This window comes from Alligator sinensis, unplaced genomic scaffold, assembly GCF_000455745.1.
Source record: "Alligator sinensis unplaced genomic scaffold, ASM45574v1 scaffold1727_1, whole genome shotgun sequence".
Classification (NCBI taxonomy): domain Eukaryota; kingdom Metazoa; phylum Chordata; order Crocodylia; family Alligatoridae; genus Alligator; species Alligator sinensis.
The window spans coordinates 74991-96317 of record NW_005843427.1 but is presented as its reverse complement, the minus strand read 5'-3'; the positions used below and the strand labels follow the sequence as shown (position 1 = coordinate 96317).

At 43.6% G+C, this 21327-nt stretch overlaps 1 protein-coding gene across 4 annotated transcripts in view; it reads left to right on the top strand.

Moving 5' to 3' along the window:
• The window catches only part of MAEA (macrophage erythroblast attacher), a 79036-nt gene that overhangs the window by 46173 nt on the left and 11536 nt on the right, over positions 1 to 21327 (top strand). For all 4 annotated transcript variants that reach the window (XM_006038667.3, XM_025195200.1, XM_025195199.1 and 1 more), the window contains one exon: positions 9702 to 9810. In XM_006038667.3, coding sequence (XP_006038729.1) covers positions 9702 to 9810 — 109 coding nt within the window. The remainder of the gene's footprint in view (positions 1 to 9701; positions 9811 to 21327) is intronic.

Here is a 21327-nt window from a genome sequence, read left to right as displayed (position 1 = left end):
CCCCCCCCCAAATCTCACACCAAGTTTATTTCCTGTGATACTTTTTCTTTTGGGACCATTTGTTTGCTTACATAGCATAGACTTTAACCATGACTCACTCAGTTTAACCTGTGCAAAGTATGTTCAGAGTTGATAAATTGGACATTATGATTTTTTTACATGTATCAGTTAGTCATTAATGAACAGTGGCTCCCTTTTGTACAGTCTTACATACCGTGTCCATGATGACCACAAATAGAAATGGATTCAACACAGATTCTGATATAAGCCAAAGCTTACTGAAAAAATCTCTATTGTAGCCCTATTTAGTTTTGATTATAGAGGTCACTTTATCATGCATGGCTGAGATAAAACAGTCTTATCCCTTGCTCTAGCACAAACTACAACACAAGCTCACCTATCATGTGATTATAGCCTTTGGGAAGGAGATTATTGAGAAGTTTCACCAACTGCCACATCCACTTAATTAGAATTATCGAGTCAGCACAACTGTAGTGTTTTCCTTTTTATATAATTTTTTTAAATAGGCAATGTGAAGATATTACGCTGCTCATTTGGTGATTTTTTTTTTTCTTTCGTAAGACACTTGATGTGTCCTAGTCCCAACAATATAAGGCATCTACCTGCACTTTCTCTAACCAAGATGTCTTCCCTTTTTTACTTTTTTTTTTTTTCCCCAAGTGCTTCTGCAATATCCTCCTCCTCTATGTGATCTGCCATGTCCTGAATCAGCTTGCATCGCTTAGTTCCTTCTTTGGGCTTTCTTCATCACTTTCAATGTATTGCTTCAAACTATAAATCAATTTACAATTAGTTTGGAATATACCTTGTTCATTTCTACCATTTTCCCTTGTCATTTAGGCTAAGAGCAGACAGTCAAAAAGTCTAAGGCTGAATTAATTCAGTCTTTGCAGGTTAATCTAAACTGCAGAGATTGAACTGAGAAACAACTGGACACACATTCACTTTTTGTTTCAGGAAATGCAGCTACATATCTGCAGTGGCTCAGGCCAGAAGCTGGGGCGGGGAGGGGGTCGGGGGTGGGCGGTGCTAGAGCACGGCTCTTTGGCATGTACCCGGCATAGGCTGTGTGTTCACTATTTCTTCCTGCTGTCACCGAGGTCTCTGGGATTTTGAGTCTGGGATTACAGAAGCAAGACTCTGCAGGGTTGGTCATCACTGCTTCCCCGCCCCCCCCAACCCTTCTCTGCAGCTAGGACCAGTCATTACACACAAACTGGTTTAAACCTGTAACAGAACAGATGTTCGGTGCACATAAACCAGTTTGAAAATGGCATGCTGGGGGAGTCTGATTTATCTTAAATCAGCAAGGGTTCTGGGACAGACATCACATAAACTAGTTTGAGCTAAATCAGTTAAGTCTGATACTACATTCAACCAGGTTTATCTCAAACTGGTTTCGGCCATTTTAAAACTGGTTTATGTGCACTGAACTTCTGTTCTGTTACAGGTTTCAACTAGTTTCTGATTGCTTAAACCAGTTGTGCAACTTCTGTCCCTAGCCTTTCTCTTTTTGCCTTGATGAGTTTTAGATGGTCTCCCTTTCATTAGCTTGTTATAATTTTACTGGCTAGATTTTTATCTACCATTTCCCATCTTTTGGACTTTTTTGGTTTTTGCCTGCTTGTATGTAACCTTACCATTGTTCAAGTTCTGGCCTGCCATTTTTTAAAGGCTACCTGTTTCTTGGCAGTTGATTCTTTTACTTGAGGGTTTCACTACAAAGTCTCCTTTCTAATCTGGTTCCACTGGTTTTGTCACTCCAGTGATTTAATTCACCGTTTCCAGCTCAACTATTTCTGTACCAATTGTCCCTGCTCCCCATCTTGCTCCCCACTCCCCAGGAAATAGAACATCTGGAAAGTAAATAAGAAAGAGGAAATAAATGTAAAACCAATACAAACAGAAGGCTAGAAGTAATCAGTCATGCAAATCACATGACCATGCAGCTGAAATGGTAAGGTTAGAAAAAGTTACTGGGAACTAAAAATTAGATTAACATGCTCTAACTAGCTCTGTCTGAAGTGAGGCTTCTCTGAATGAGTTCTCTGTTCTGAATAGAACAAAGGAGGTGATGCTCCCCCTCTATGCGGCCCTGGTCATGCCGCAGTTAGAGTACTATGTCCAGTTCTGGGCACCGCACTTCAAGAGGGACACGGGGAATCTCGAGAGGGTCCAGAGGAGGGCCTCTCGCATGATTACTGGCCTTCGTGATAGATCCTACGGGGCGAGGTTGAGAGAGCTGAATCTCTTCAGCCTTCACAAGAGACGGCTGAGGGAAGATCTTGTGGCCGCCTATAAATGTATTAGGGGAGGTCAACGGGGAATAGGGGAAGCGTTGTTTACTAAGGCGCCCCAGGGCGTGACTAGGAATAACGGGTGTAAACTAGTTGAGAGTGGATTTAGGTTAGATATTAGGAAGACATTTTTCACAGTAAGGGTGGCCAGGATCTGGAATGGGCTTCCAAGAGAGGTGGTGCTATCACCTAGCTTGGAGGTCTTCAAGAGGAGGCTAGATGGTCACCTGGCAGGGGTCATCTGACCTCAGTTCCCTTTCCTGCCAGGGGCAAGGGGTCAGACACGATGATCCATTGTGGTCCCTTCCAACTCTACAATCTATGAATCTATGAGTTATTCTCTAAGGTCAGCACCATCCATGGCTGAGTGACTGGCATACAGGGGCAGTATGGTTTCTGCTGCAATAGCATTGGAGCGGCGTAAGAGTGCCCTGTGGCAGTGCACTGCTGGTACCACCCTTGCTACAGTACTGTCTAAGGTGCTGCCCTGCTTTCTGGCTAAATAAAAAAACTCTCCTATCCCCATGTGCTCCCCGAGGGGTCCGCTTTAATTAAAGAGTCTCCAAGAGCCGCTTTAAAGCACCTGCAGCATCACACGTATTCACCATCCCATGCTTCAAAATGGTGGTGGGGGACACTTGAACTAAAGCTCATTCAAAGAGCTTTAGTTCAAGCACCCCTGTCACAATTTTGAAGTATGGGGACGCTGAATAGACATGACATGGCTGCTGGAGCGCATATAATTAACATGCTCCGGCAGAGTCTGCTCCAACGCATGCATCAGAGCAGACATCTAGACATGTTTAGGTGTCCTAAGACGCTCACCAGACATCAGCTTGCAATGTCATAACCATTACTTATTTGTTGTGGCTGTTACTGCCTTTTTTTGAGGGGGTAGGGTATGTACTGCACTTCATGCTTGGGAAGATACTGTGTTAGGCACCATTATTCTATGAGTAGTATCACCTGATGATGGCCAGCTTGAGTGCTACTTCTATGCCCAGCTTTCTTAAATGAATGCATAAGATTTTGATTAGAAAGTCCATTATTTTCCACTATTGTAAAATCAGTTTTCCTTTTCCCTCATTGCCTAACAATAAATACCCTACAAAATCAGCTTATGGGTTTTTCATTTTCTTCCCACTAGAAGGGATTGCAAGTAATTCCACCCTTTTATTATAAGTAGATGGCATTCTTTTTAAGACTTCCTATATTGCAAAGTCAATCTATAAATTGATGTTTAACCTTAATTTGTTCTGTAGGTGGACTACATGCATGTTTTAAATAATCGTATTAGTTTTTTCAGAAGCAAATTGTGTTGGTGTTTATATATATATAAAGCAAATTTCCTTAGATGCATCTGGCAATTAAAACTTTTCCATTTGTAATAGTGCTAGCTCAGTTGGTTTTTATATCCTGCCATAAGGTAAAAGGGAACTGCAAAATGCCTTTTTATGTCTAATTCATTGCCTTTGACAGCATTGATTCACTCATAGCTGTGTGCATTTGTTCAACATTTATACTGCTATCCCCCAAAGATAGATGCATTAGGAAATACTCTTTGGCGATTAGTGAATTTTTAAACATTTTTCTGCCTAGTTTAAACCAGATTTATTGACAGCTAACAAACCTTTATTGGAAACCAGCGTTTTTTGGAAGGTAACACAGTTCTCACTTCTAGCACACCATCTCAACTTCTGTTTTTATTAGCTTGCTTTTATTAAGTGCCTGCAGCAGGATTCTTTCAGTATTATGTCCATGGTGCAATAAATAGGTCAGGCATCCATTAGAAAGCAGAGAAAGAGGCTGTTTACCAAGTCATTTCCTGTCTGAGTGGAACTCGGAGAGCTGACATTTTGTTGAAACGCAGCTGGTGTTTAAATAAGTTTGAAAGCTTTGCTTTACTGCCTGCTGAGAACCTCGAAAGTGACATATTGCTTTTAGGATACAATTTGTGTGAGCTTTAAAATATATATCTTATTTAATAACAATGTTTGAATTTCTGAAGCTTTTTAGAATATGTTGGGTACACACTTAGTTATTCTAAAATAGAGCATCAAAGGAGTCTTGAGAGACCAAGCTTCAAGAACATACAAGAACTATTTGTTTTATGTTAAGTTTGTGACGCACACAAAGGTAGAAAAATCAAATTTTAGGCTAATATACTGTGCTTTTAATTTGCAGTCTTCTCCCCTCCCACTAGTCTTTCAAAGCAAAACCTGCTGCAAAAACCATGAATTAGGGATGTATTGTTGACATTAATTTCAGACTTTGTCTTTTGTAAGATTTTTACACTTAAGTTGAAAGTGCTCTTTTAATTACACTCTAAGTTTTCCTTTGTGGCAGTATGCAAAAGATGTAGCAAGTTGCTTGGCAATGATGGCTAATCATGGAAGACTTGAGTCCGAAGTTTATCAGAACTTTTTAGTGTTCAAGTAGATCATTTGGGGGAGGATGTGGGAGAAGAGAGGGCATATCTTAGTTAATGAGCGCCAGTACCATCTAGACAAAGAGAGAAAGGAAACAAATGCATTTCTTGACCTTGCCTTTCCAGCAGTTGGTCTAGTCTGGGTCTTGGTTTTCCTCATTTTATCTCTCTTTGAGCAGGAGGGGATAAGTAGAATAACTTCAGAGTGCTTTTCAGGGGAACTTTGCTAGCAGTCATAGAAGTGCTCAAGATAAGGAAGGTGTTCTAGTATGGTCCGTTGAGCACAATAAAGAACACGAACACATCCTCCCTGATAACACTTTACATTCTCTGTTCAATTATTGCTACTTCCTGGCGAATACATTCAATCATGTAGGTAGAATTCCATGTGGCTTGTAAATCGCTTTTAATGGTGTATGGTGCAGCAGCATAGTCAGAAGAATGAATGTAAAACATTTTAGGATCTCAAATATGTATTTTATTTGACTTCTTGGGTAAATGGGTTCTGGTTTTGTCAAGTACACTCTACATTTACAACTTCATCATAAATAGGTCAACTTTAAAGGCAGATTAGAAGTTAATTTATTAATTTTGGGATTTGAAAAATCAAACTACTCTTTCTGTCAGTTATCTGATCTTCAATGAGAATTTAACTGGTAATTTTAGTGAAGATGCACAAGACAAACTCATAGCTCATAGTGGTATTTGACATACTTCTGTTAATGGTAGTAAAACTTTGGTCTGTCAGTAAAAGAAATGTTCTTAGGTATGTGAGTTTTCATAGCATGAGCAAATCAAATGTGATATTTCCCTGATGTCTGCAGTGTCACTTTAGAGAGTCTGAGAGAGTAACCAGTGCATAATCTTTGGGTGTTTTACTTTTAATCTTAGATGCTGAGGGAAATTCTGACTCCAGCAGTGTCAGTGGAAAAACTCCCATTGGCTGCAGTGAGGCCAAGAAAATATGTTGGGTATCGTTACTTCAGTTGTAGGAGACAGTTGTCGTTTAAGTTTGTAGTAGGCTAGGTGTAGGTTTCATTTGAAGTACCGTATTTCACAGTATACAAGTCGAGTTTGACTTTTAGGACGCACAAATTGGGCTTCAAAACTCGACTTATACACCATGCCACATCAAAAAATCAGGGACAAGGCTGGGCTCGACGCTTGGCTGGCGCGGCCCCATCCCCTGCGAGCAGCGCTGATGGAACCACTAACAGGGGATGGGGCCGTGTTAGCTGAGCCTGGCGAGCGATGCTGCCAAATGCCAAGCCCAGCGCTGCTCCCAGCGGATGGGGTTGGGCTCAGCTCTTGGCTAGTGCAGCCTCATCCCCTGTGAATGGCACTGGGCTTGGTGTTCGGCAGCGCCGCTCACAGTGGCCCTATCCCCTGTGAGCACCAGCAGCGCCACTTGCAGGGGATAGGGTCACACCAGCAGAGTGCCGAGCCTGACCCCAACTTATACACCGTGCCTATGAATATCCTTACCTTTCAGACTAGAAAGCCCGGGGGTTGACCTATACACCATGTCAACATATACACCATGAAATACAGTAGTTTAGATGCAAACTGGCCATCTGTAATAATTGAGGGCACGTAGTGTTGATGTTGCTTGGGCCATCTGAGTAACCCAAATAGTTTTATTTTTAGACTTAAGTTTAAATATTGTTCAGGAGCCTGTTGCAGTCTTCTCTATTAGATTTCATAGAATGAAGATATATCCTGTTTTGCTTTTTCTTCCATTAAGAATTGGAGAAAGACAGTGAAACAAATCTCGTATTTTACATTCTTGTAGAACTCAGATGGCAATGTGTGGATGGGGCAGAGCAGCTGAACTTCTAATGGTAGAGAAGGCAAAACACAAAGTTGTTAAGAGACAGTGGAGGGAAGATAACACATTGCAGGATGAATTAATTTGGGAGGTTTCCAGGACTGGCCCAGGGGGGTTGTACTGCTGTGGAGTAATAGCCTTGGTTCTCATCTTACAAGTACTGTACTGCACCTATTTCTTGCCTCCCATTTTTGGCTGGCTGAATAGAGAGGTTCATCCTTAGCTGTTGGAGGCTTATGAGCATGGCAGGGAAAGGGGGAGAGAGGTTGTGGGGAGAAGGAAAGACTTAAAAAAAAAAATAGCAGGAAGCTAGAGAGACAAGATTAGTTTCTGAATGAGCTAGTCATTGTATCTTGATCCTGTAATAGAGACACAGGAGTGAGAGGGGTCTTCCATCTACTTGATCTTGTATACTACAATCTGAAATAGTTTTTATACTTGCCGCTTAAGTTAAACTAACAAGCCGATGTGGGAGCATTACTGTGCTATTGGCTCTCTGAAAGATCCATTGCATATTCCCTGGTATATAGAAGAGCCACCAAACCCAACAAAGGCATTTATTCTGGTTCGCTTGTGCATGTGCACTGAACTGGGACAGTTACCCGAGATCCCTGCCGGTTTGCCTCGCACAGTATTCTTCCTGTATGTCAGTGAGTTATATTTTGTTGGAATGCTCGCACTAAAAGTCAGTTGAGAATAAAAAGCCATAATGCAGTTTTTTCGAGATGGTTGGTGCACTCTGCCATTTTCTCCTGACTCCATCACTTAGAACAAAAAATATTTAGTTTTATCAATAGCTTTAAAATGCTGCTCACTTCCAAGTCAAACTTTTTTCTTTCGTACTGTGGCTACTGAGTCTGAATTTGTGCTTTGTGCCAGCTGCCCCTGCAGTGCTGCATCCAGGCGCTCCTGATTGCCTTGTAATGTATTCAGATTGCCTGATCCCCTTTCTCAAGTTGTCAGAGTAGTTTTGCTGCTCCTCTAACACTGTCAGTACTTGGAAAACAATATTTTCCTTTCTAAAATTATGCATTCACTATAAGAAGCTGGTTAGAAACAATTTGTCCACGCAGCTTCCATGTATTTCCTGGTTTGGGCTAGGGAAGGAAGTGGGAGTACAGAAACTGATAGCGACTGTTCTCATGGTACCAGTGGTCTGGCCAGAGCCAAGCTAATGCAGCGTCTTACAAAGTTATGTTTAAAAATAACTTTCCCAAAGCTCTGTTTGAATTCAGCCCAAGAGATGATGATTTGAGGAATGCCATTTATTTGTGGAAGTGGTTTGTGTTTTGGAAACGTTGGACACTGAAGTGATATTCCGTAGTTGTACAGTAAGGTAAAGGCAAGAATCAAATACAGGTTTTCTGACTCCTGGTTCGTGTGCTTAGAGCGCATTTGTGTGTGACTGCAAATTTTGTGTTGTTTTTGTGGAAGTGCTCAACTAGGTTCATCCTTATCTGTTAAAAACTGGGGGGTGATACTACTGTGTATCATCTCATAATTATAATGCTGTGGGTTTTGATTGGTTTTAGAATTTCAGTATGGAAAACATGGCACTTGACACAGGCTGCCCTAGACTGAGTAATAATAACACCTTTTCTCAGCAACCCTTGATCCAGTGTTCTTAAAATATTGGCTAGCCTTTAGTAAACTTTTACATTATATCATTGGTTTTTAAATGTTACATTTCTCAAGGTTTTATGTGTTTTGTTTTTTTTTTAAATAATAATATTTTAGTTTTTCTTTCAGTAAATCATTTGGCTACTATAGATACAGAAAAGATGGTCTAGAGAGTTCGCAGTTCAAGAGGCTAGACCTATTCAGTTTAGAAAGCAGATGCTTGGAGGGGGCGGGGGCGCATAGAGGTTTCCAAAATACTAAATGGCGAAGAGGAGGGGAGTTATTTACTCTCTCCACCATACAAGAACTAGGGGTCATAAAATGACTGTTAGGTAGTAATTTTAAAACTAACAGGAAGCTTTTTCACAGTGTGTAATTAAAGCTTGGAACTCATTGCCACAAGACATTGTGGAAGCTGACAGTTTAATCAGATTCAAAAAGGGATTGGACAGATTCTTGGAGGAAAGGTGCATCCATAGCAATTGAGCATGGGAGTTAGGGGTACAGCTCTGAATCAGAATTTCCTAGACCTTAAATGCTAGAGGCTGCTAGTGAGAGAGGAACAGTGTGCGTGTTGGTGGGGGGGAGACCCTGTTCACTCTTCCTTTCCGTATCCACTCTCTGCCATTGTGCAACACAGAATACTGAGCAAGATGGATATAATATAGTCTGCCAGAGTAAATGGCAGTTCCTATGCTCAGATTCCAAATGCTAGGCTCTTAGTATTTTTTTAAACATAATATAGTTTATAATAAATCTCCAGAATGAATTTCTGTGGGATTTTTTTAATGGCTAACATTGAGGAAGCATGGAATAATTCTGTTCCTATTAAAGGCTGACTAACTTCACACTATTTAATATGCAATTCATTACATTTCTACTTGAAGTGCTGTGTTTGACTTGTATCTGAGAAGAAAAAAACAAAATTCAAAACATACTCTTTAGATGTGAATATGAGGTTCTCTTGATAGCCAAGTCTGTTCTCAGCAAACCATGTGTGTTTTGTTACCAGTTTGCTACTTTACGTTTTATTACATGAAATTTTTGGCTACCATTCTTAGCTCTCCTCCCTCTTCTCATCTTTACATTTGTGTGCCAGGTATTTTCTATACATCTAGGCTGTTATACTGAAAGGGAATGGAAGGAATTCCTGGGTTTGTGTAACTGATATTAGCACTGTCTATTTTTGTAATAGAGTGCATGCCTTAATCTACGTTTGTAATTTATTTACTTTTTGCATCTTAAAATTAGAAACCTAAGAAATACTGAGATAAACTCTCAAGGATTAAAACTGTTCTTCCATTCAAATCCTTAGAATGTATTTTCAAGACTTTTTAAATGCAATATCATCTCTGGGTTTTGTGCTTTGAGTGCATAATCTATAGTTGAGCCTTCTTTTTTTTCAAAAGATCCTTCGTACTGATTACGCAAATGAATTTCTTTCAGTAAAATTAATCCATTCAAATGAGCTTATATTTGTCTAAGTATTCTAATTTCTGTATTCCAGACATGCAAGAAAGCATTTCAGTCAGGCTGAAGGAAGTCAGTTGGATGAGGTCCGACAAGTGATGGGAATGTTGGCCTTTCCTTCAGACACTCATATTTCCCCTTATAAGGTAACTTTTTAATATATGTTCAATTAGGTTGCAAATTGTCATGTAGACACTTTCTTCTAAGAACAGAAGACAAGTGTGTAGATAAACTGTACAAGGAATACACTACTATTTTTTTTTTAACGTAAGGATTGTTTAACTGGGTGGATAATTATTTTGCTTGTAAAAATAATCTATACATGATTATTTGTATTACCATATGCATATGATATAGGTGCATATGGTAATACTAGTCATAGATCCTTAGTCATGGACTAAGTTCTTATTGTGATACAACTATATAAAAAAGAATGTTTCTTTTATAAGCTCTCAAAAGGTATATGCAGGCAGACTGCAAGGGGGACACAAGGAAACTATGAGATGGTATTGGTCAGCAATAGCAGGCAGTATTTTTGTGTACCAACAGCATCATCTTTGATTTTTTTTTTTTTTTTTAATACAATTAAAAATAGTGTGAGTTTCATGGATTTGACTTGAACAATTTAAACATCATATTTTTACTACTAAAAATTAGGAAGACATGATGCATTCATTACTATCAATAACTACCTCAAGGTTTAGATTAACAATGATCAACCAACTTCCTACAAATAATGGCTATCTCTTCTATACACAGTCTGATATCTGTACTGCCTCTTACATGTTCATAAATAAAACCTAAATAGTATTACTCAGCATTATAGGGGGGAAACATAGAAAAGTCTAGCGTTATTTATTTTATGTAGTCTACTGTTTGGCAATACATAGAACCTAAGTTGAACAGGCAAAGCAAAATGCTAATGATTAAGTTTAGTAGCAAAAATCCATGTAGTATTAACAGAATTTATTAGATTTTTGAGGCCTAAAATGATCACTAGTGCACCCACTTGAGTCATGCCACAGGGTAGAAAGTGGAAAGCAGGTTATCCCTCAAGTGTTTGCCCATACACACGTTCCTTACTGGGCATACTAGTGCCGTAAGCCCTTCAGCTCAGGGACTGTTTTGCTCTAGTAATACCTGTACCCACATGCCTGTTCCATGCCCTTCCTCATGTTCCATGAACCTCCATTGTTCTCCCTTGCATCTTCAAGCCTCTCTTCTTTCTTTCCCCATCCCTTTCCTTTTCTCACCGATTGTCATGGGTTTTCCTAGATGTCTGGGCCTAAAGTGCTTTCCATCCAGATGAGCACACTAATTGCCTTTATTGTCTAGGGGAATCTGGTATCTTCAGAAACGGTCTGTTTATAAACTCTTCCCTTTCTAGACTGGAAAGGAGCATAAGGTCAGGCTCAAGGTTTACCCTGTGGGTAAGTGCCATGGGGGAAGTTGCTGATCTGAACCGTTGCATCAGAACCCTGAAAAACACAACTTGTATGTTGAAGAGACTCATCTTCCTCATCTGTACCACATAAGTTGTCTACTGAGCACAGAGTTCAGGATAATTCCAGAGGGAGTTCCCTATCCTGGGGCTCCATGTTCTTGTTCACTCTCCAACAAGACAGAGTCCATACAGGGCTACAGATAAAGCACTGCACCATATCAGCACAAACCCTGGCTCTATGAAGCCCCTTAAGCAGTGTTCAGAAAATGAAGACAAACACCTAGGTAACACTGAGGTTTGCCTTCAGTTGTACACCTACCGTAAATCTATAGCTTCAGTACCCAGTACCTCAGTTACTCTCAACCATCTCTGGCTACCCCACCTTATTTGACTGTTCCTCCGTTTCCTTCAATGTCAGGGTGCTTCACAGCTCTGAGCAAGTTGGCACCTTAGGCAGAACTGAAAGATTGTGTACTCTTACTAATCCTAGCAGCACTAACCACAGATCTGTTGGGCCTTCCAGCAGTAGCACCACTCAGGTACTTGTCCCTTGTTTTATGTTGGTCAGCCCGACCAGTAGAGAATTCTTGTTGAACTCTTCTTTCCACTCTGAAGATGTCCACAACTTCACATACACATTCAGTCCTACTGTAGTTGTGGGACTTCCTTCAAGGAAGGCCCACTGGACTCCTGGGGTGTCTCCACAAATCCCCTGGTTTTCTGGTCCATTGGCTTCATGGATGTTTCTCTGCCTTTCTGATGTGGCTGTTCAGAGCCTGGGTTTCCTATTCGGGAGTTGGCAGATCATGTTGATGAGGCTCACTCACACTCCAAAGCTTTGATTTTTAATAGACACTCCCTCCACAGAAGTCCCTAATTGTCCAGGTCAGAACTCCCTGGAGCTGGCCAACAGCCTGATATTAGTCTGTTCTCCTCTTCCTTCCAGACAAGGCTGTAATCCTAATTTTGGCACCTAGGTGTACAATAGGCTTTGTAGACTTCAAAAGATGGATTGCCCAGATAAAGAAGTTTGTGGGCCTTCCCACAGACAGTTGGCTATATTGCAACAACCTGTTCTCAGTAAGGTGGTCTTCCCCATAAGCAAGGTCATTATGGTTTCAGCAAAGATTTCTGGCAGATGCCTACTACTTCTCACACACCCTCACACAACATGGACAAATGGTACCAAATTCCTCTAGGGTGCTGACTTATTTTTACACTTTCCACACCTTCCTGTTTTGCTATTGCCATGGTTAACAAGAAGGCAAAGGACATTTTCAGCATCCAACAGGAAAAGGAATCCAAAAAAGGTTAAACTGTTGACTAGCTGGAACTTTGTTCCACCAAGTCCAATATAGTCTTAACACCAAGCCCTGTTGGCACAATACAGCATCTATATTTGAGTGTTTTTTTGGCATGTATTGAGAATCTGATACCATATACTAGGAATGCATTTGGTAGGTAAAAGTCCCCTGCAGGCCCCATGGAGACGGAATCTACCTACCTACCCAATCTACTGCTCTGCTTTATGCACCCTGCCTGATTTTTGCCGTTCTGTCTTCTAGTCCCTGCCCTGTCCGCTGCCGTATTGTCTGTTTTCCCAGTCTCCCCGTTCTGCCACATTTCACATGCAGAGGCTACTCATGCCACTTGACTGTCCCTGATCTAAGGAATTATCCAATGTATGCAGGGGGTGCCCAGTTTCTCCCCTGCCAGCTTTCAGTGACCCTCATGGCAAACACTTCCCTGCAAGGGTGGAGAGTGCATACCAGTGACCTCGGAGTGCAAGTTGTTCTGGTCTTCAGAGGAGAAAAAAAAACCTCAGACAAATATATCAGCACTTGAGATGGTATGTAGAGCATGCCAGGTACTCTTACATGATATCCTCGGCATTGCGTGATGGACCATGCCACTACAACAACTGCAGTAAACAAGGAAGCAGAAGACTTTGTTATTCAGGTCTGACAATGTCCAAAGTACATTCTGTCTTAGAACAAGAAACACAGGTCCTTTAGCACTGTATGGGGCATCACCCTAAGCTCATGGTCTGTCTTGCTTATTTCACAATCAGGAAGATTTTTATATTTTTCTGTTCATATCTCTATTTTTTTGTGAGTACCATGTGAGGCAAGATGGACTCTGCACAGTTGATCTTGCTGGCTCCAATGTGGCCAAAGTAATTCCACTTTCAAGATGTTCCTTTATATCGGGGGTCAGCAAGCCCCAGCACACGTGCCGAGCATAGCACGCAAGGCCATTTTGCTTGGCCCACCACCACCAGCCCGGGCTCTAAGCAGCTGCTGCCAGTCACGGAGCCCAGGCTGCTCCCAGCTGACAGCTGGAAGTCTGCAAGCCCTGCTGCAAGCAGACCGGGCTCCATGGGCCGGCTGCAGCTGGGAGGCTGCAAACAGCTGCTCTGAGCTCCAGCATGTCGGCACTCCAGCATCTTCCAAGTTAGAGATTGTAGTTTTTTCGGCACTCCAGCCAAAAAACGTTGCCTACCCTGCTTCAGATCCTGGTGGATGAACCGATCCAAGGCAGTCCTGCCACTCCTGGACCAACTCACTTAGAAGGGAGGCTGTTCCATCTGAATTGACATATCTGTGCTGTGAGGTTCAGGTGTCATTTGGCTCTTGGCAGAAGAATGAACCTACTTTTTTCTTCTCAATTCCTTCATTCGTACTAGAAAAGGATAAATTTAAGAAGACTTACCTAGCTAGGTGTATACTGATGTTCTGGTGTGTGAGATCTCTTCCTTTATCAACCTTTCATACCAGCCTCATCCTGGACTGCCTTCTGGAACTGAAGCATAGTGATCTACCTGGAGCTCAGTTAAGGTGCATCTGGCTGCCTTATCAGCCAACCATCCTGTGCTGGAAAATTGATCAGTTTTCTGTCACTTAACAGTTGTGAGACCAAGGTTTCTTAAGGCCCTGACCATAATGTTCCATCATGTGAGTGATCCCACTTCTTGTTATTCACATCCTTGATAGGTTCAAACCCAAAGCATCCTGCTCCACTGTTTATTTGTTGCTTATTGGTTTGTTTTTTAGGGCAACTGCTTTCTTGGTGGCTGTTGCTTTGGCAAGAAGAGTAGGTGAGATCCAAGCAAAAAAAATCTAGACCTTAGAGGATTCTATATTTGGTTTAGGGGGCGTGGGAAGATGCTCTCACACACTCGCTCTCTCATAATTCATTTAATATATCCTTGATATTTTATTTGATGTTCCAGAAAATGTTGCCTACTGGTTCTAGCAACCGTCCTTTTGATTAGTGAATATCTTCTTGCTTTTCCTATACTTGTAGGCATCATCGAAATCCTGTGTCCACATTGTATACACTTAAATTAGTTATTTTAAATGAAAAATAAGTGATTTAGAGCAATAAGAAAGAAACCTTGATTTAAATCTGTTGTTGTTTTTGCACATGTGCTTTTTCTTGTCCTATAGAGAGAATAATTCTAGTTGGTTGCTACCCATAAAATAATTGTGACCAAGTATAGCTTTTACTAAAAAAAAAAAAAAAAGTGTTAGTCAGTTTGCTAAGGAGGGAAATAAGCTAATTTATGTGCATTTTAAGGAGTTATGTAGCTTAACTTACACTTAGGGTTGTGGGAGAGGGGTCAAACATAAAGACACCGGACTTCAGAAAAGCAAACAAACAAAGCTAGAGAACTGGGTAGGCAGGATCCCCTGCAAAGCAAGTCGGAGAGGAAAAGGCATCCAAAGGAGCTTGTCTGCTTTTTAAGGAAGCCTTATTAAGGGCTCCGGAACAAACTAGCCCAGTGCAAAGAAAAAAGGGCAGATGGATTTGGGTGGAAGGCGGCTGGGAGCTGGAGCCCAGCACACTGAGGCAGGAGCTGCCCAACTGTGCAACCCCCTCTCCATCTCTCCCCCCCACCCGCTCAAAGCAGCGCAGCAGGGTCAGAAGCAGGAGGAGGAGCCACAAATGGAGGTAAGGGGAGCAGAACAGCCCCATCGGCCCAGGCCCCAGCCAGCGCACACGGCTTCTGGCAGAGGTGTTCCCAGTGCAGCTACAGCAAGCTGGGTGCTGCTCCACTCCCCTCAGCTCGAGGGGTGGCCCGTGCTGCACTGCGGGTAAGCTTCAGTTGGGCAGCTTCAGCTGGAGGTGAGGGGAGCTATAGCAGCACCTGGCTGGTTGGAGCCATAGCAGCACCTGGCTGGCTGCAGCTGCACTGGGAACAGCCCCACCAGAAGCTGTGTGCTGATTGGGCTGGTGGGTGGGAGCACAGTATGGGCTGCCCCGGGTGGGGCTCGGCCCCATGCAGAGCTCCGTTGGGGCAGCCACAGATCGCACCGGTGGGATCAACTCTGCTGCCTCCCGCGTTCTTTCCTCGCCCTCGACTGGCTTCCGGGACCTAGCGCTCAGACAGCCACGCCTCTCCCCCCATGCACACCTCTCCTTCCCCCACAGGACAGAGTATGCAGGGAGCGGATCTTGGCTTAGCCCTGGCCCCAGGCTATCACTGCCCCATGACCTAGCCACATGATCTTGGCCTTGCCCACTCATCCTGCTCCCAAGCACTGCTTCTTGCCTGCCCCAAGCCCCATAGGAGTTTTGATGAGTTGGAGGGGAGGAAGATGGGGGGATGGGAGAGGGGTGGTGCTGACCCAGTCCATAACAGTTCATCAAAACTTCTTATGTGGCCCTTGGGCCCAAATAATTGCCCACCCCTTGGTTAGGGATTATGTGGAGAAGCTACATGTTTTAAAGCTGGCAAAGCTAAAGTTGATGCACCCTAGAGTACATCAACTTACAAAATTGTAAGTTTTGAATCAAAATTTGAAGTTTTGTGATCCATTGCCTATGCACCCCTGCCCAGAGCATGCAAGAGACAGATTGCAGCTCTGCCCTGGCCCCAGATCAAGTTGCCGCAAGATCCCAGTGGCTCCAGAGTGGCCCCCTTCCCTACCACATGCCCTGCCAGTACAAAAGAAATTGGCTGAGATTTAATTTTAGATCCATTGCCTATCGTTTTTAAGGGTTCAGGGAAACTAGGTGAGGTCCAAGATGACTAGAAAAGCGCTAATACAGAGCCCGCCTTTTAAGAAAGGGAAGGAAGAGGACTTTGCTTTCCTCCAGGTGCTTAGAAATAGTAAAGTGATCTAAAACACCCAGCATGGATTAACCAAGAACAAATCATGTTTGATCAACTTGATTTATTTCAGTGACAGGTTCTGGGATGAAGAGAGCTGTGGATGTGATATACCTTGACCTTAGCAAGGCTTTTGACACTGTCTTCCGTTAGTAAGCTAAGGAAATAGACCAGAGGCGGGCAAAGTCCAGTCCGTAGGCCGGATCTGGCTGGCAGTGGATTCAGTTTCCCAGCAGCCCCTGCCCACAAGGCTGGGGCCAGTCTCCATGGAAACCCCAGCTGCTGCGCTGTGGTAGTGCAGGACTGGGGTTGCCGTGGAGACCGGCACTGTCAGAACAATCATCCAAACCTGCACTGGCAGGGTATGGGGCAGGGCAGGGGGATTCTCCGGAGCCACTGGGATCTTGAAGCAGGGGGCAACTTGGTCTGGGGCCAGGGCAGAGCTGTGATCCATTGCCTATGCGCCCCAGCCCAGAGCATGCAAGAGACAGATCGCAGCTCTGCCCTAGCCCCAGATGAAGTTGCCCCCACCGCAAGATCCCAGTGCCCCCCCCCCCCCCTCCCACCCCCCCTGCCAGTACGGCTGGGGCTGGTCTCTATAGCAACCCCAGCCTTGTGCTGTCACAGTGTAGCAGCTGGGGTCTCCATGAAGACCAGCCCCAGCCATGCGAGCAGAGGCTGCTGGGAAATAGAATCCAACTGTTGGCCACACCTCCATTTTGCCCACCCCTGAATTAGATAAGCAGAAGTACTGTAAGGATGCACAACTGTTTGGATGATTGTCCTCAGTGAGCAGTCATTGGCTCAGTAGCTTGTTAGGGGAAGGTATCAAGTGGAATTCCCAGGGGTCAATTCTAGGTCCAGTATTTTTTCAGATCTTCATTACTGATTTGGTAAATTAGGTTTGAGCATACATGTAGCAAATTGACAGGCACCAAGTTGGGTGCAGTTGCAGGCACTCTGGGGTTGTAGGGCTAGGATCCAGAATGGCCAGGGTAGAATGGAGAAATGGTCCACAATCAGTCAGGTGAAATTCAACAAGACGTCCCATAACATGCACAAATATAGATTGGGAAAGGACTCTCTAGGCCAGGGGCAGGCAATTATTTTGAGCAGAGGGCCGCTTACTGAGTCTTGGCAAGCCATCGAGAGCCACATGACAGGCAGCCCAGGGCAGATAAACATTAATTTTCTAAATTTTTTAGGGGCCCCACAGGCCGGATAGAATGGCCTGGCGGGCCACATCCAGCCCCTGAGCCACATTTTGCCCGCCCCTGCTCTAGGCTGCAGTACTGCAGAGAAGGACCTAGGGTCACTGGATCATGAACTTGAATAGGATGAGTCAACAGTGCACTCTTGTTTTTAAAAAAAAAAAAAAAAAAACGCCAGTAGCATACTGAGTTGTATTAATAGGAGTGTCGCTTGCAAATCAAGGAGAGTAATTCTTCTGCTCAATTCAGCACTGACCCCCAATTGCTAGTAAGAAGGACAAATTTAAGAAGTGTTTAGTGCAGAGTGACAAAAAGTAGAGGCCTGCAAAGCATGACTTGTGAAGCTAGGCTGAAAGAACTGAGGTGGGATTTTATAAATCTTCAAATACCTTAAATGTGCCTATAGGAAGGAGAAAGTCTAAAAATCTTCATACTATGGGTACAGGGGCTAGGGCAAGGAGTAGCTGTTTTAAATTACAGCAAGAGGAATTTAGATTGGACATTAGGAAAAATGTTCTCTCTGAGGATGGTTGAGCATTGGAACAGGTAATGCAGCAGTGCTGGAATCTCCTATCGTTGGATGTTTTTAAAAACAGGTTACTCAGACACTTGACAGGGACAGTCCTGCCCTGAGCAGGGGTTTGAACTGCGCAAATTCCAACCTCCCTATTAATTCTGCTGTTGCATGATTCTGTGAAAGTTTTGATGAGAGTGACCTATTGCACAGCTAGCTATGTTCATTTGGGATGTCAGTCAAGGTATGAGTGTAACAGGAATTTGTGGAGTTAGTGCCAGTGGAACGTATAAGTACAGGAGAGAACAGTTTCAACAGTGTGGCTGTGCTGTGAACAAATTAGGTGCGGACTTGAAAAGGGCAGTGAGTGTTGCAGCAGCCTGGCCACTTCCCATAATAAGAAGGGGAGATTTGTGATGAAACTTGAGTGCAAAAGGCAGAGTCTTGATCCAGATCTTCCAGCTTTGTATTTTTCGTTGTGTTCTGCATCAGGGAACAACTTGTGCCAAAAATTCTGAGCATGGATCATGTGATGAGATTGTAGTTAAACAGTAACTTTAACCCTGAGCCAAGGCCCTCAACCATTAGCAACTAGCTAGGGGCCCCACAGGCCGGATAGAATGGCCTGGCGGGCCACATCCAGCCCCTGAGCCACATTTTGCCCGCCCCTGCTCTAGGCTGCAGTACTGCAGAGAAGGACCTAGGGTCACTGGATCATGAACTTGAATAGGATGAGTCAACAGTGCACTCTTGTTTTTAAAAAAAAAAAAAAAAAAACGCCAGTAGCATACTGAGTTGTATTAATAGGAGTGTCGCTTGCAAATCAAGGAGAGTAATTCTTCTGCTCAATTCAGCACTGACCCCCAATTGCTAGTAAGAAGGACAAATTTAAGAAGTGTTTAGTGCAGAGTGACAAAAAGTAGAGGCCTGCAAAGCATGACTTGTGAAGCTAGGCTGAAAGAACTGAGGTGGGATTTTATAAATCTTCAAATACCTTAAATGTGCCTATAGGAAGGAGAAAGTCTAAAAATCTTCATACTATGGGTACAGGGGCTAGGGCAAGGAGTAGCTGTTTTAAATTACAGCAAGAGGAATTTAGATTGGACATTAGGAAAAATGTTCTCTCTGAGGATGGTTGAGCATTGGAACAGGTAATGCAGCAGTGCTGGAATCTCCTATCGTTGGATGTTTTTAAAAACAGGTTACTCAGACACTTGACAGGGACAGTCCTGCCCTGAGCAGGGGTTTGAACTGCGCAAATTCCAACCTCCCTATTAATTCTGCTGTTGCATGATTCTGTGAAAGTTTTGATGAGAGTGACCTATTGCACAGCTAGCTATGTTCATTTGGGATGTCAGTCAAGGTATGAGTGTAACAGGAATTTGTGGAGTTAGTGCCAGTGGAACGTATAAGTACAGGAGAGAACAGTTTCAACAGTGTGGCTGTGCTGTGAACAAATTAGGTGCGGACTTGAAAAGGGCAGTGAGTGTTGCAGCAGCCTGGCCACTTCCCATAATAAGAAGGGGAGATTTGTGATGAAACTTGAGTGCAAAAGGCAGAGTCTTGATCCAGATCTTCCAGCTTTGTATTTTTCGTTGTGTTCTGCATCAGGGAACAACTTGTGCCAAAAATTCTGAGCATGGATCATGTGATGAGATTGTAGTTAAACAGTAACTTTAACCCTGAGCCAAGGCCCTCAACCATTAGCAACTAGCTCTTGGAGGAAGTTGGCTTTCATTATAAACTGCCATATGTACTGGCCTGTCTTCAGACTGTGAGACTAAAGTATTTATAAGCAAGAAACGGAAACCTGTGACTGAACTGCAAGATGAAGATTGTTTGCAAGACCTTCCCTTCATTGTGGACATGAGATATCTCAATACGCTGAACATGAGAATGCCAAGTTGGCACCACGTTATGACTAAGTTTTACAACACTGTGTGCCTTTACAATTAAATTGCCTCTTTCAAAAAAGCGATTTTCTCAGTGCAGTGTAGCACATTTCCCCACATTGAAGTCACTGCTCAGTGCTACTGGGTTTGAAGGTAGTGAAGGCTTGGAGAAGTATGTGGTCAAGATTGCTGATCTCAGACACAAATTACAAGGCAGGTTCTCTGACTTCTGGAGCCATGAAGCAAAGGTCAGTCTCTTAGTACCCAGTTTCCTTTTCCTGTGGAAGATGCCCCTCAAGAACTGCAAATGAAACACACTGAAGATCAGTGTAACACTAAGTTCAAGTTTTCAACAGTTGAAATTCACAAAATTTTATGATACTTGGGAGAAGATTATCCAGGAATAAATTCCTTATTTGTGAACACATGTGCAAACAGATCTCGACAGTTAGCATCATGGTGGTAATTAGCATCATCTACACATGCTACTAATGCACAGCAATAAACTCTAATGCATGTTGCAGAGTTTATTGCTCTTGAGCCCCATGTTTGAACGTGCACCCAGGACTGCGTTACACTGAGCTCGGTTGGAGGAGGGGGGCCTGGGGAGTTAGCCTGCCAGCCCCTGGGGCTGCTCTGACTTAGCTCAATGTGCTTTGTAGGGGCTGGCTGGGGCATGAGGTTGTTCCAGTTTGGAGCTAGCCAGCAGATAGACCCCCACAATGAAGTAAACCCTGTGCCCCAGTTTACCAGGTCAGCATCTACATGTGCATTGCTGCAGAGTATAAAACTCTGCTGTAAAACTTACGTTTTACAAGTACTAATTTATGGTGTAGTTAATTAGTTTCCTGAGTCCTGATAGCACTGCACATGTAGATGCTGAGATATCTTACTGTGGATCTAATTAGGCAACTCCACAGTAAATGTCGCATGTAGACACCCAGTGAGTCAAAACAACACTCAGACTCAGTGATAAGCACTGAATGCCATCCTGGAAGTGGCCTCGGTACAGTCTGTGGCAGTGCACTGTGTGCCTGACACTTTAAGGGCCTGGAGCTGGCAGCCTCCAGGTGCCTGACGAGGGCAGCCATTTTGAGGTAAGGGCTGCCTATATAAACAGTGCAGTTTGGCTGCTGGAAGCCAGGCAGCAACATCGCCTGGCCGAAGGGCTGCTGAGAACGACCCGGAGGTAAGGGGGAGCTGCAAGGGGTTGGTAAGGAGGCTCCTGGTCCTGGGCATGACCTAAAGCTGCACCCTGCCGGGAGTGGGTGGCCTGGTGGGGCTCTCAGTGGCACGGGAGTCCCCAGGAAATGCCAGGCCAGTTATCACCCCGGTGAAAGGCGGATCAGGGCGCCTTAACCCCTAGCTCCCACCACCGGGTGGGTAACCCTGTGTGTGGAGGGGCCCAGAGGGCGGACCCTGAGAGAGAGTGAGGGGCTAGAGACCCAGCCCGAACGAGAGAGTACCCTCGACTGGCCCATGCTGG